Genomic DNA, 13,321 nt, shown 5'->3' with positions numbered 1-13,321 from the left:
GTGTATTTTCCACAGCTGTGCTTACAAAATCTGCACGTCTGCAAGGTCACTATGGAGCGTTATTGACCCCTGCCTGCAAGAGGGTCAGCACACCCCCTGCATGTCCTCCCATTAGCCTGACCTTGCCTGGGATTTCCCGATAATTATCAAATATGCTTCATCTTTTTCTCAGCAGTCTTTGTGGGCAGTTGTCAAGATGATAATTGCATCAGGTAATGTGAGATGTCCTTTATGCTGTTGGCATTTCGACCACTCACTACAGAAGACTGTCAATGAAGGTATCCAGTGTGTTTGATATCAATCAGGGTGTCCCAGATGAGACCAGGACCATAGAAAGGCGAAGTTATCTGTCCTGTCTTCTGATTGGTGTTAAGGATATGCATTAACTTAAAAAGGAATCAAGCTAGTTATCAGTTTGTTTTTACATTTAGATTTCAATGTGTAAAACTATATTGTCAGATTTTTAGCATCCTGAATGTGAGCAAGAAACATCATTTACTCTTGTTGTGACTCTATACTCTGCATTGCTTGCAATGAATACAAGCGTTATTGTATTGTACATATAGTTGGAACTTCACTTTACGCACTTCCTTGGTACATTACATTCATTTGAGAATCTATATACACAATAATGATGGGAAACTGATCCTTTCCTTTTAAACGTTATGCATTAGCAATTTCTGAAATGTTTTTGACACCTGATATTGGTGACCAGGGAGTTTCAGCTTTTGAAATGACATGTCTACCTGTGGGGCAGTGTGACAGTTCTTGACAGTCTCTGAGAAGTTTACTGTTAGAAGATATAGTCTTTTTGGATGACTGATTATTTGTCCTCTAGTGAATATTTCAATCCAGAGTGTTGCGGTATGTGAACTAAACTGTTGATAGATGATAGTCAGAGCTGACAGGCTTGATTTATCAATTACTTTATGAGAAATTATAGGTTGCGTTTGTCTGACAGTATCTTTTGTCGCGGCTCTGAAAAGGCGTGCCTTGAACTGCACTGTGCCAATCGACCCAGTCTACTCAAGGGCCCGTTTAAAGGTTGCTGTTGATTATATCACATTCTGCTCTTTCACAAATCAATACTTACATTGTTGAAGTACACTGCCTCCTTTATGTCTTTTGTTAGGGTCAGGCTTTCACTGTAACAAGGCCCGCGTGTGTGTTTGTCCCTGTTTGTATCTGTTTGTGTCTCAAATTTCTGTGGATGTGAATAAATGCATCTGATGAGAGAAAAATAATCTGTGAGCCACATGTTAATGAGAGGTCCTCATCTTGGCCTGGGATGGCCTTTGGCACAGTGTTTTTTCATTAATCAAGGACTACCATTGAGTGTGGTGTGCGCACACTGACTGATATCAACTTGTTAAGGCATAGTTTTCCTCGCCTAGTCATCCCATTGAATATTAAAAATTAGGTCACCCATCGCCATATTTTGAGCATGCTTGTTCTCAAGATTTGAAGGCTGTGTGTTTTCATTCAAAGGGTGATGGAATGATGCATGAATTATAGGGAGGGCCTTTGAAAATGAGAAAATTACCTTTTATTGCAGGCATTATTTATAGAGACTAACTTGAAACTAGTTGCACTGTGGCTGTAAAACAGGTTGTGCCTCTTTCTTTTGTATTACAGTGTGGTATCTGCATGTCTTCCATCTCCGTCTTCGAGGAACCCGTGGACATGTCCTGTGGGCACGAGTTCTGCAGAGGATGTTGGGAAGGGTAAGTCGTGTTTTGGTTTGGCCTGTGGATTCTGCAGATCCCCTCAGGTTGTCCTTAATTTGCTTACTCTGATCTTCTGTGTATACCTCATCGCTGTCTGCAATGTGTGTATGCTTCCTCAGGTTTCTTAATTTAAAGATCCAAGAGGGTGAAGCCCACAACATCTTCTGCCCGGCCTTTGACTGCTACCAGCTAGTGCCTGTGGAGGTCATTGAGAGTGTGGTGTCTAGAGAGATGGACAAGCGCTACCTCCAGTTCGACATCAAAGTAATGAGATGAAAAAAACAGATTTGCACTAAACAGATTTATTGTACCTGTGAGCCTTCTATATATATATTATATTGCCACCTTCAGAGACAGTAACACATGATTTCTGCTGTTCAGTGTCAATGTAAAGACTTCACTAAATATAAATGTCCTCTGGCTGACATGGAAGGACACAACAGGGGCAAATAAACGACCAGCTTCTTTGTTTGAGTTATCATGCAAACATGAACATTTTCTCATTGAAGCTCCACAGGCAGTGCCATAAATTTCTTTTCTTTTTTTGGGTCAAGATTGAATTACTTACAAAATAGGACAGCATGTAGGACCTCTTATAGTTAGCTGTCTGATGGTCTGGACTAGAAAGGAAAACATTCACATTGTAGGGGATTATTTTAACAGAAGTCAACATGTTTTTTTTTTATCAGCTTCAGGAGTTAAAGTGACTTGTATGTGCACCTTTGCAACCTTTAAAAAGGAAATTAACACCAAACTTTCAAACTTGTAACAGATGATATTGTGGTAATAGAGTCACCCTAACTAAAATACCTACAGTTCATCAATAGATTGTTGCACTGTCGCTTGAGTTTTAATCTTCTTTGTTCCTTCTGTTGGCAGGCATTTGTGGAGAACAATCCGGCAATCCGCTGGTGTCCTGAGGCAGGGTGTGAAAGGGCTGTGAGACTGAACACCCAGGGTCCTGGGACTTCCACCTCAGACCCGCTTAGCTTCCCCCTCCTTCGGGCCCCTGCTGTAGATTGTGGCAAAGGTCACCTCTTCTGCTGGTGAGTAAACAGTACCACACCATATATGTATGAAAATGTCAACATTTTTGTAATTATGTATTTTATAATTTAAATCTGGACATTTGATTTGCAAAACTTTAAATATTCTAATTTAATCGTAATGGAGATTACTGAGATGAAGAATGTATTTTAATTAGTTTGATTAAAAGTCAGCTGTTATTGCAATAGACATGTATTGTGTCTTACAGAAAAGCATCAGATCAGCGTGTTTGTGTCTGAAGTTCCCAGGTGCTCTATTACTGTTAAATAGAAAAAAGGTTGAAATCACCAAGACTCATCTGAGATTTGAGTGTCAAGTCAAACCCAGTAACTAGGAAAGAGGGAGCATTTTCAGTGAGCCCACAAAGAATCTAACGACCCCTCCAACAGAGAGCTCTTAGCTCAAACCATCTCTCCAAAAAACAGCCCTCCCATAGAATATCTTGTAATGACAGAGTGGCTAGATGGAAGCCACTCCTGAGTAAAATGTGTGTGCCTGGAGTTTTCCAGGCAGAAGTCTGAGTGTAAGGACAACGATTTCCTGGTGAAAACCAGATACCGCTCATGATTTGGCTATAACCAGTCTTTATGATAAGCTCGGCTAAAGTCCTCCCATCTCAAGCTTTGTGTCTGAAGTTCCTCTCCAGGCATTGATTGAAGTCTTCAAACCTTGTCTCTGTTTATCAAAGTTACATATTCAGAGGATTTTTTTGATGAAATAATAGCCCTTCATGCCTTACGTTGGTTATATATATAACTTTACACCTTTGCTGACATGTAGTATGTGCAGATCTAAGCAGTCTCTATCTCCACCCACCCCTCCGCCACTTGCCTGCAGCTTCAGGCTAACTTTGGCTAACAAGATCCAGCACACTGCAGATTTGTTTGGACACAGTCAATGGATAAAACAAAAAACATAAACTTACAAGTTGACCAACATGTTGGCTCGCTTTGTCTTCAGGATTAATGGAAGGAACAGCTTAGAGTTTCAGTGTAACGTTAGTGGCAAGATGGCTCTCAGATTTTCAGATCCTTTGGTGAAGACTCACTATTTCTGTTTATTTCTGTTTATTTCTGTTTTTGCAACTTTACGACACCAGAACACGTCTCTGGCATCGTTTTGAAAATAAGGAAACTTAGCTTGAGAATACAGACACATAACTACACTTGGCATCTCCTCTGATAGCCCTCGTTTCACCATATACCCACCAGCAACTTGACTGGATTTGTTCCTGAAGTATGTTACGTAGGCAGCCCTGGCTGTCTGAATCCCTGTTTGTGAGAACTGGTTCACTGCATTTCCAAGGTGGAAATGCTCAGGCATGGCGTTGACTGCTTATTTCACTCATGGTATACATATGGCAACATATAAAAGACACCATATGGACATGGTAGATAGGTTGAAAACTTGATTTTCATTGGAGGCGATCTTCAACACACAGACAGACGTGAGATTGATATTGATGTTTTGCATATTAAGTGTATTTTCCAAAATGTCGAATTATTCCTTCAACTTGAAATAAATGTAAACACATTTTCTTAAACATTTGTGTGCAAATTGTGGACAAAAAATGAATTTCATATTTTTAAGTCTTTCATAACAAAATGTGGGAAATATGAATGTATGTGAATAATTTTTAATACTGTATATGATCAATGCCATATTCCACCACCTGTCCTCTTTGTATGTGCATGGGTAGTTTTCTGTGGACACATATGTATAACTGCTCATGTTATCTTGTGTGTGTGTCAGCCTGGCAGCATGCTCAAGAGCAGAATGGCCAAGATGCTATTTGGTCCTCCACCCTCTGTACTCTTATTCCCAGAGCCCTGAAGAATGCCCTGAAAACGCTCCCACCATTCTATAACGATCTCCACCACACCTCAGCCAGTACTACACATCTCACTGCACCTCACGTCACTATATGACTTGAAAGTGACCTTTAGGCTCACTTGTCAGGTTTACTGAAGTGTTCATTTTACATGACATTGGAACTGACACATAATGGAACTGGATGTAACATGGGTCCAACTTGTATGGTTCCCTTACATGAAGAATACATTTTGGTTGAAAGGCAGATACTGCCTTACTTTGACAGCATATCTGACAGCAGCGTGTGATTAGTGTGTTCATTATTTGTCTTAATTGTATGTGTAGTCCAGGGACATAATGGGAACTTTGAATTGGTAATTTCAACTGTCTACATCACCTTTATCTGTTTGTGTATGTTCCAGGGAGTGTCAAGGCGAGGCCCATGAGCCCTGTGACTGTGACACGTGGAAGTTGTGGCTACAGAAAGTCAATGAGATGAGACCTGAGGAATGTGAGTATTGACATTAATTTTTTTTTTTTTTTTTTTAATTTTACCAACATGATGTCAAATGGTTTTACGGAATACTTACTATTTTTTATCTATTCCAACAGCATCTGACTTAGTGTTAATACCAGTAGAATTGTGTGAAGCTGCCTGATCGTAAATTATTTTAACAAAGAAGTTTTGACCTGGCATGCCCTTACTTGACCAGCTTTTTTTGGGTTGCAGTCAGGTGATTGATTTTGAGCTAAATTGCCTGGAACTCAACCACGGTAATTACAAACAGTTTAGCGTTAAGCCAATTAAAATCCACCATGTTGATGATAAATTATTAATTAAAATGAACGACCCACTCATTGAAAGTAAGCAATGTTTAGAAGCAATAATTTGACTGTGGGCAATCTAATAGATGATTTAAGATGGCCCAAGTCGCTCCAAAGTGCCTCTTCGTTGATGTGACAGTCAAAAGATAAAAGCAATTATTTTGTTGTGGAACTATCTTCCCCTTCGATTTCCCCAGATTCTGTTTTATCTTGGCATTTCAAACGACACATCAGAGGTGCTCTGATAATAGCCAATTATTCTGTTTGTGTGTGGGGGGGGGGGGGGGCGGGGGCATGAGCATCTTGGGAGATGTTAGCAAAATATATAAGCAATACACATTAGTCAGCCAGAACAATTTCCCACTCTGTGCAGTGGCCTGTTTAGATGCTGTGGTAATAGCCATTCTCATTCTGTCTCATTATGCCTTTATTTGTTCTGTTTACCTCCCCCTCCTCCTATCGAAGTGGCTGGTGTGAGCGAAGCTTATGAGGATGCAGCCAACTGCTTATGGTTGCTCTCTAACTCCAAGCCCTGCGCCAATTGCAAGTCCCCAATCCAGAAAAATGAGGGCTGCAACCACATGCAGTGTGCTAAGGTACAGTAGACTGGGACGTTTCACATACCTGTCTTACTAATGCAGTGTGTAATTGACCTTTGTCTGAACCCCTCCTCCAAACAGCGGCTGTCCAATCATCCAATCATAGCTCAGTTACTGTAACGAGGCACTGGCCAGCTTGTGAAACGTTGCGTTTCTCAACATGTTGATGTGGTGTGCATGAGGCTCAAAGAAGAGCAATACTGGTGTCAAAAGTTTGGAGGGTGGCATCTTTTTTGTAGTCATTCAAAAATCTATAACATGAGTAAATGTGAGAAATGGATTTAACTTTGTCTCTTATCTGCTGTAAAGTTAGCTGCAAATTTTTAGCATGTCTGGCTAATTGGCTTACAGTAGTAACCAAGCGTTACGTCCAAAGGCAGTGGGCATATTCATAGCTTCCTACTTCATTTCGTGGGCTTACAGGTTACATAAAGAAAATATCTGTTCTGGACTGACACGTTCACTCTCTGTGGACACGTCCACTGTCTGTGGACATGTCAGTTTGTGATCCATCAAGTTCATATTTAAGACATTTTTACATCGTCCTTGTTTTAACATGTGTCACATGGAAACATCAGCTGGGACTTCTCAACTGACTCACACACATTAAGCATTATCTTATATTAGCTAGCAATGCTTATTAAATCTGCTAGTGAGTCGTTTTCATCAAATTTTGATGGTTTATCTGTTGCAACTCCATATGTATAGTACGAGAATGGAAAGCTTGATAGACATAGCAACTGTATCAAAAGTGGGCAGGGCCTTTAGGTGATGGTCAATTAGGGGATTCTTTCATCTCAGAAGCTATTCAGACCAGTAGATTTTCAGTTGTGAATGAGTGAATTGATTCACAGGTGTGTATTGAAAAATCTACTGCTATTTACATTTAAACTAAAAAAACAGCCAAGAATCCAAGTTTGAATTGAAAACAATGGGGCAGAATTACAAGCATGTTTCGCCCTCTGGTCTTGGTGATTGTATGTCTTGTGTTGCAGAGATACTGTATTTGCTGAGATTAGCATGCTAACCAGCTAGCCCGACCCACTCTGTCTTGTAATACCACTTTGTACCTCAAGAGGCGATGCAGTAGTAATAGCAATAGTATAATCTTTTTAGTTTCAGCCCAGAGATGTGTCTGTTTGCCACTTTTCACAAGTGCTCTTAGCTTTTTTTTTGTCTAATAAATAAACAAAATACACTCACAAAATGTCAAGAAAGGAAATAGTCTTACAGCTATTGTCCTAACCCTAACCCCAATTAAACAGAAAAATACAAGCATACATTTTCTGAATTCAAATTTCTCTCTCTTACTGAACTAAGACAAGCTTAATTGCCAAGTTAACTCATCGTAAAACACACTTCATTCAATGTCAACAGGAACAATACGAACGCTGTTTTTGTTTTCTGAGTTAGATGTGAAAATATTCCGTCTCTAGATGCTACTTGACCACACTGGTGATGAACCTTTCCCAGGTCAGGGCTCTCCTGTCCCTGCCTGCCATGTCTTCATCATCCCTGGAGTCAGAGTTCTGGTCAGAGCTGCTGTAAACTACTTGTCAGCTGCCCGGCTAGCTGAGCTAAATAGCTAATGGCAGATAGCAGCTATTAGCAAAGATAGCTAATGGAAAGAGTGTAGCAGGCTGCAGTTCGTGGTTACTCTGACTTCTGCTTTGCTCATTACACAAGATTTCCCAGTGGCTGTATTTTATTTTTACAACAGTCTGTCAGGTTAGAATTTACACCTTGGAGCCATTGGATATTTATGCTTAAATAATTGAGTATTAACAGTTGTTGCGATAAATTGCTGATGAAATTATTCTCTAGACTTGCACTAATAAGAAGCTCTCTTGTTCTGATGGACGTAACTTTAGCAATCCTGTTGCAATTGTGAAGGTGAAAACATCTAATCACATTCAAGCTACTATAAGCCAAATTTGTTATCATTATAAAAGAAGTGGCAGATTATGATCCTGTCATGCTCTTAAACAGTCCATCAAACAGCCCCGCAGTTAGTCTGCAGCTGAGATAGACAAGAGAGAGTAATATGGAGGTGATTGAGACAGTCAGTGGTGGAGGGAGAGTGTGAGACAGATAATCACATAGAGTTGTGTTGCTTGACAGTGTCTCTGTTTCTTTTACTGTCGCTTGAGGGCAGGCTGTGAAAGGAGCACAGTCGCAGTCACACAACCGGGGTCCTTTTGTTTCTGTGACAGCACTCTCACTGTCTCCATCCTGGTTAAAGAGGCTGACTAGAGATTGTGATTAGTTTGGGAGGAATAGGGCAGCTTTCACAAGCTGAGAGACCACAGAGGGCTCAGCCTCTTGACCTGTTATTACCTGGTAAGAAATGGCTTTACCCCCGTTGCTTGGAAACACAGGACTTAGTGTTGCCAAGGAACATTTCTTTGTCTTTTCACTGCCATTTCCTTCCCTCCGGTCTGGCTTCACACTTTTCTATCTTAAGTCTCTCCATTTCACACGCTGTCTTTTCATGTCTCGCTGTCCTTCCATCCAGCCTCCCTTCCACTTTTTCATTTTGTATTGATTTTTCTGAAGCGTCATGTAAGCATGGTGTTTTCAGGACAACTGAGGTCTTAGCCTTTAGGGTTTAGTGTTGCTTGGGCTAACTTGTCACCCACAGAAGTACTTGTGGCACAGGGAGAGAAATCACTTCACAGACCCAAATAGGCTGTGAATTGGAGTGGCTGTAGCGTTTTGTTGTTCTACAATACCCAGTGGGACTTGCTGAACTCAAATGTTGTCTGAGTGCCTTCTAGTGGCAGCAGACTACAAGGATTCAGCGCAAGGTTCAAGCAACTGCATGTTGCTCCTTTTAAACTCTGCTATTTGTAAAGGGAAAAAAGAGATGGGAAGGAGATTGAGACCGAGACGACTCAGAGACAGATGGGTCTTGAGTCCTAGGTTTCGGGACTCTTAAAGGTATTGAAGAAACAGTAATGTTTGTTAAAATAGAAAAGCTGATGCTATCGTTAGCAAGCTGACTAAACAAGCATCATATCTACTCTCATTTTGGAACGAGCTTTGTTTGCTTATATATCGCTTTGCTGCATCAGCTTTTTTTTTTTTTTTTTTTTTTATTTTTTTAGCACCACCTCTTGCATGCTGCTGCTTATTGTCTGGCACTTGGTCACAACCTTTTGATAAAGTCCTGACCTCACCTGTGTTGTTGTTGGTTGAGGGCTACACGCCCACAACTTCACTGGGCCTTTTTCCCTTCGCAAAGAAACTTTCCAAAGATGTCTGTTTTTTAATCATTTGCTAGCTTGTGGGTTAAATTTGAGTGCTTAAGTGACAGAAGAGAATCCGGTCATTTTTCAAAATAAAAGATTTGGAAATAATTGATTATTTCTTGCCTGGAATCAAATGATTCACGGACTGGTACCGGTCGCGGCCTGGGGGTTGGGGACCCCTGGCTTAATACACCTATTGAAAACTGAACTAAGTTGTAGTCCATTTGTTTTTGCAGTGCCAGTAATTGATGGCGTGTATTTAATTGCTTCTTGCTGTTTGCTTTACTGTTTTGCTGTTTTCTTTTTATTTGTGTTATTTGTCAGGCATGACTGACGGGCTTCCCTCTTTGCTTAAAAGTATGAAACCTCCGACAGCACATTATAGACAAAAAATACGGTAGTAATATCCCACTTGATACCATGTAGCCTGCCTATTTAAAGGAGAATTTGAAAATTTAATTTACCGTTTTCAAGGCACAAAACCAATGATCTGTTGATCTTTACAAATCAAGACTCAATAGTCTAACAATGAAAAAAAATCAAAATGATTTGTGTCCCTAAAATCCAAAGTCAAATCTAATTGTGGATTAAGAGAGTCCTAGTCATAAGTGGTGACTGAGATTAATTACTTTTGTGTGAGTCTATATATTGTTTTTTTGGGAGAGTCGTGCATAGCATACCTTTAAAGATATCCTTCATTCTTAATTATAATTCTGTTATGATGTTAAGCAGTAAAAAGGATTTTCTGACAGATTTTTAACCTAGCAATAGTAGTTTTTTGCTTTAACCTACCATTGTGAAGTAAATGTTGATTGCACAGTGTACTGGCTATAGAATAATGACCCCATCAGTGTTTTGATCGGGTCCCTATAAGCCTTGCTCTCACTATGTAGCGACAGCTGATCAAAGCGGATTTAAGTCTAATATTTCCATTCTCTTCCTCCAGTGTAAGTATGACTTCTGCTGGATCTGTCTGGAGGAGTGGAAAAAGCACAGCTCATCAACAGGAGGCTACTATCGTTGCACCCGCTACGAGGTTATCCAGCAGGTGGAGGAGCAGTCAAAGGAGATGACTGAAGAGGTACACACATACATGCTGTATACAAACTAGGATGGGGCACCGACACTGTTGGTATGTTAGAAGGTAGAAAAACAGTTTTATCAGGCGGTGGGGAGACTTGCCAGTAGTCAAAGTGCACTGCCATCCCTCACCTGTCAATCTAAAGGCTAAGCAAAATCAAGAAGTGGAGTGGCTCCAGGTGTTACATTATGTGTTTCAACTCAGTTAACTGTCAACATGTCACCTCATCAAAATGTGATGCAATATGCAATGAGTGGCCAGACAGAGTTGAGTGGTAGCAGCTGGTACTAGGGAACCCCTCGTTATGATTATGTGCAAAAGTAATGACATTCTGAAACACACTGAGCTGTCATGTATTATATGATGACGATATGTTGCTAAATGTTAAACGATTACTCAACCAATTTAGCATTGGATTCCTACAACACTGTGGATTTTTTTAAAAAAGATCAAAATTGGTGCTGCAGAACCAGAGATATTGTTTTTTTTTTATTCCACACGTTCTTCTTCCATGTGAAAATGTGGTGCATACATCTGGAAATATCTGCTTATTCTGTATTTGATGTATCTGCAACATGTTTCAAACAAGTTTGGACAGGAGGGGGTTAGAAGACAGGGAAAGTTGTGGAACGCTCCAAAAACACCTGTTTGGATCATTCCAGAGGTAAACAGGTTGATTGGTAACAGGTGATAGTATTATGATTGGATATGAAAGGCTCAGTTGTTCACAAGCAATCTGGTTTTATTTCCATTGTACACAGCGTCCAAAACTTTTTCAGAACCGGGGTTGTGACTTCACAACAACAGACTTTTTTTCACCTTAATTTTCAGACATCTAGTTTTCAGACCCAATCAATGTTGACTCAGGTGACATCAGTTCATCAGACTTCACACAGCTTTCTCTGGAGCTACAAAAGGATAATTTTTACAACTTTTTTACATATGCAGTTGTGCTCCTCAAAGCCTGTAAACAGACTTTGATGTGGAAAATCATTTTTTCCTCTTTAAGCGCATTTAGGAATAATGAATTTCCACAGCAGACTGATTAGAATTTTTATACAATTGATAGAAACACTTTTCCCCACTGCCCAATAAATGAAATCTTTTTAAAATTGGCAGGAGCATCAGCTTCAGCGATCATCTCTTCAGCCCTCGTCAGTTTGGTTGTCGGTCAGCCCAACCCTAATACACACTCTGCTTCTCATTTTTAACTGTCACATATAAAAGGTTCAAACACATACAGGATAATGTAACGTACCACCAAGATGTGCAACTCATTGAAACATTAGCATGTAGTATTGACTTTGTATGTTGATCCAAGCATGCACACATATACAAACAACCAACAACAGTACTTGTGTTCATGTGCTTACAAACTCTAACAGGAAAGTGCTTGAGTCTGTGGAGCTTACATAAGCAAGTTGGAAAACACACAAATACACACAGACACGCTCTCCAACTTCATCTAGACTCTTGACCGTAGAGCCTTCCACAATCAATTCCGCCCACCTTCATCAAAGGTGAAAAGAAGTTCATTCTCACCCTTCACTGGCATTCCTCCCAATCACAAGTACTGATTTCACCTGTGGCACTGCTCACTTACTTTGACTGCTCTCAACCAGAGTACCTGCACTTTCCTCTGTGAGGAGGAACAACATGCTCAGGAGTTTATCCACTGTGACTGGTGTCTCATCACGGTTTTGCAGGCAGAGAAGAAACACAAGAGCTTTCAGGAACTCGACCGTTTTATGCACTACTACACACGCTTCAAGAACCATGAGCACAGCTATCAGGTAAAGAGGCCTGGCTTTGCCTTCCAATGATGTCTGCTTTGCATAGCGTACAGTCATGGATGTAATCAGTGGGGACTTGGCATCTAGTATAAAACTAAACCTCATTGGTGGGCACGCTCTCTAATGCAATATACTGCAACATGATGAAAGTATGGTATTTCTGTATCCTGTGTATATACAATATTATTGAAATCTGCTGCTCCCACCTTTGTTAATTTATTTAGCCTCATATTCATTCGATTCATTCTTTGGTCTGCCAGTCTTCACAAGAAGTTTTTACTCAACAATAAAACCTTACAGTATCTGTCTTCCTCACAATAGCTGGAGCAGCGCCTGTTAAAGACAGCCAAAGAGAAGATGGAGCAGCTTAGCCGAGCCCTGAGTGGAAGTACGTGTTCAGTCTGCCATAACAGTGTCAATCTTTATTACACATTCAGACACATCTTCATCTAGTCTTTAGAAATAGGCAGGAGGGAGAAAAAAACACTAAGGTCATTTAATAATGTATTAACAACAGTGTAAGGTATGGTTTGGTTATTATTCAGCAGGCACATCTGAAGAAAGCTGTGCTTTGTGAACACGCTTTGTCTCAAGTCATTCAAAGCCCATCTGCACAGGCAATTGTAACCTGTTTAGCATAGCCAAATTTTGTTGGGATGCACAACACTCAGTTTAAATTTCAGTAGATGCTGACTCCAGTGGTGTTGCTTGTATAGGTCTGGGTGCCAGCTGACAGAGTCTAATTCTCCAAAAAACAGTTGGCCATGATTAATATTGCGTATTCTGCTGCAGAACCAGATGTGTTGTCTTGTTTGGATTCAAACGAGCAGAAAGCAAAAAAAAGTAGTTTACCCTCACAAGATGTTAAAGAGAGATTTTCAGGTAATTTAGGCTGGAATAAGGGATGTGTTCTTCAAAAGTAAAGCAGATACTAATTTTTGTTATCCAACTCTTTCCTTCTCTTTCCCAGGGGAAGGAGGCCCACCTGACACTACGTTCATTGAAGATGCGGTCCTGGAACTACTGAAGACTCGCCGCATCCTCAAGTGCTCTTATCCTTATGGCTTCTTTTTGGAGCCCAAAAGCACAAAGAAAGAGATCTACGAGCTTATGCAGGTTTCAGTCCTACTTATTGAGAAAAAAGACAAATGTTCACAGCAGCCAGTCTTATGCGGGACATTAGAGA

General features: G+C 40.4%; 1 protein-coding gene across 1 annotated transcript in view; it reads left to right on the top strand.

Annotated features, from left to right (window-relative positions):
* The window catches only part of LOC121610568 (ankyrin repeat and IBR domain-containing protein 1-like), a 37,967-nt gene that overhangs the window by 15,122 nt on the left and 9,524 nt on the right, over positions 1-13,321 (top strand). The window contains exons 7-15 of the mRNA XM_041942745.1: positions 1,636-1,724; positions 1,847-1,991; positions 2,607-2,773; positions 5,009-5,097; positions 5,877-6,007; positions 10,208-10,342; positions 12,049-12,135; positions 12,457-12,523; positions 13,106-13,251. Of these exons, the coding sequence (XP_041798679.1) occupies positions 1,636-1,724; positions 1,847-1,991; positions 2,607-2,773; positions 5,009-5,097; positions 5,877-6,007; positions 10,208-10,342; positions 12,049-12,135; positions 12,457-12,523; positions 13,106-13,251 (1,056 nt within the window). The remainder of the gene's footprint in view (positions 1-1,635; positions 1,725-1,846; positions 1,992-2,606; positions 2,774-5,008; positions 5,098-5,876; positions 6,008-10,207; positions 10,343-12,048; positions 12,136-12,456; positions 12,524-13,105; positions 13,252-13,321) is intronic.

This window comes from Chelmon rostratus, chromosome 8 (genome assembly GCF_017976325.1).
Source record: "Chelmon rostratus isolate fCheRos1 chromosome 8, fCheRos1.pri, whole genome shotgun sequence".
NCBI classification, from domain to species: Eukaryota; Metazoa; Chordata; class Actinopteri; order Chaetodontiformes; family Chaetodontidae; genus Chelmon; species Chelmon rostratus.
Note: the sequence above shows the minus strand (reverse complement) of the source record. Positions and strands in the feature narration are given on the sequence as shown.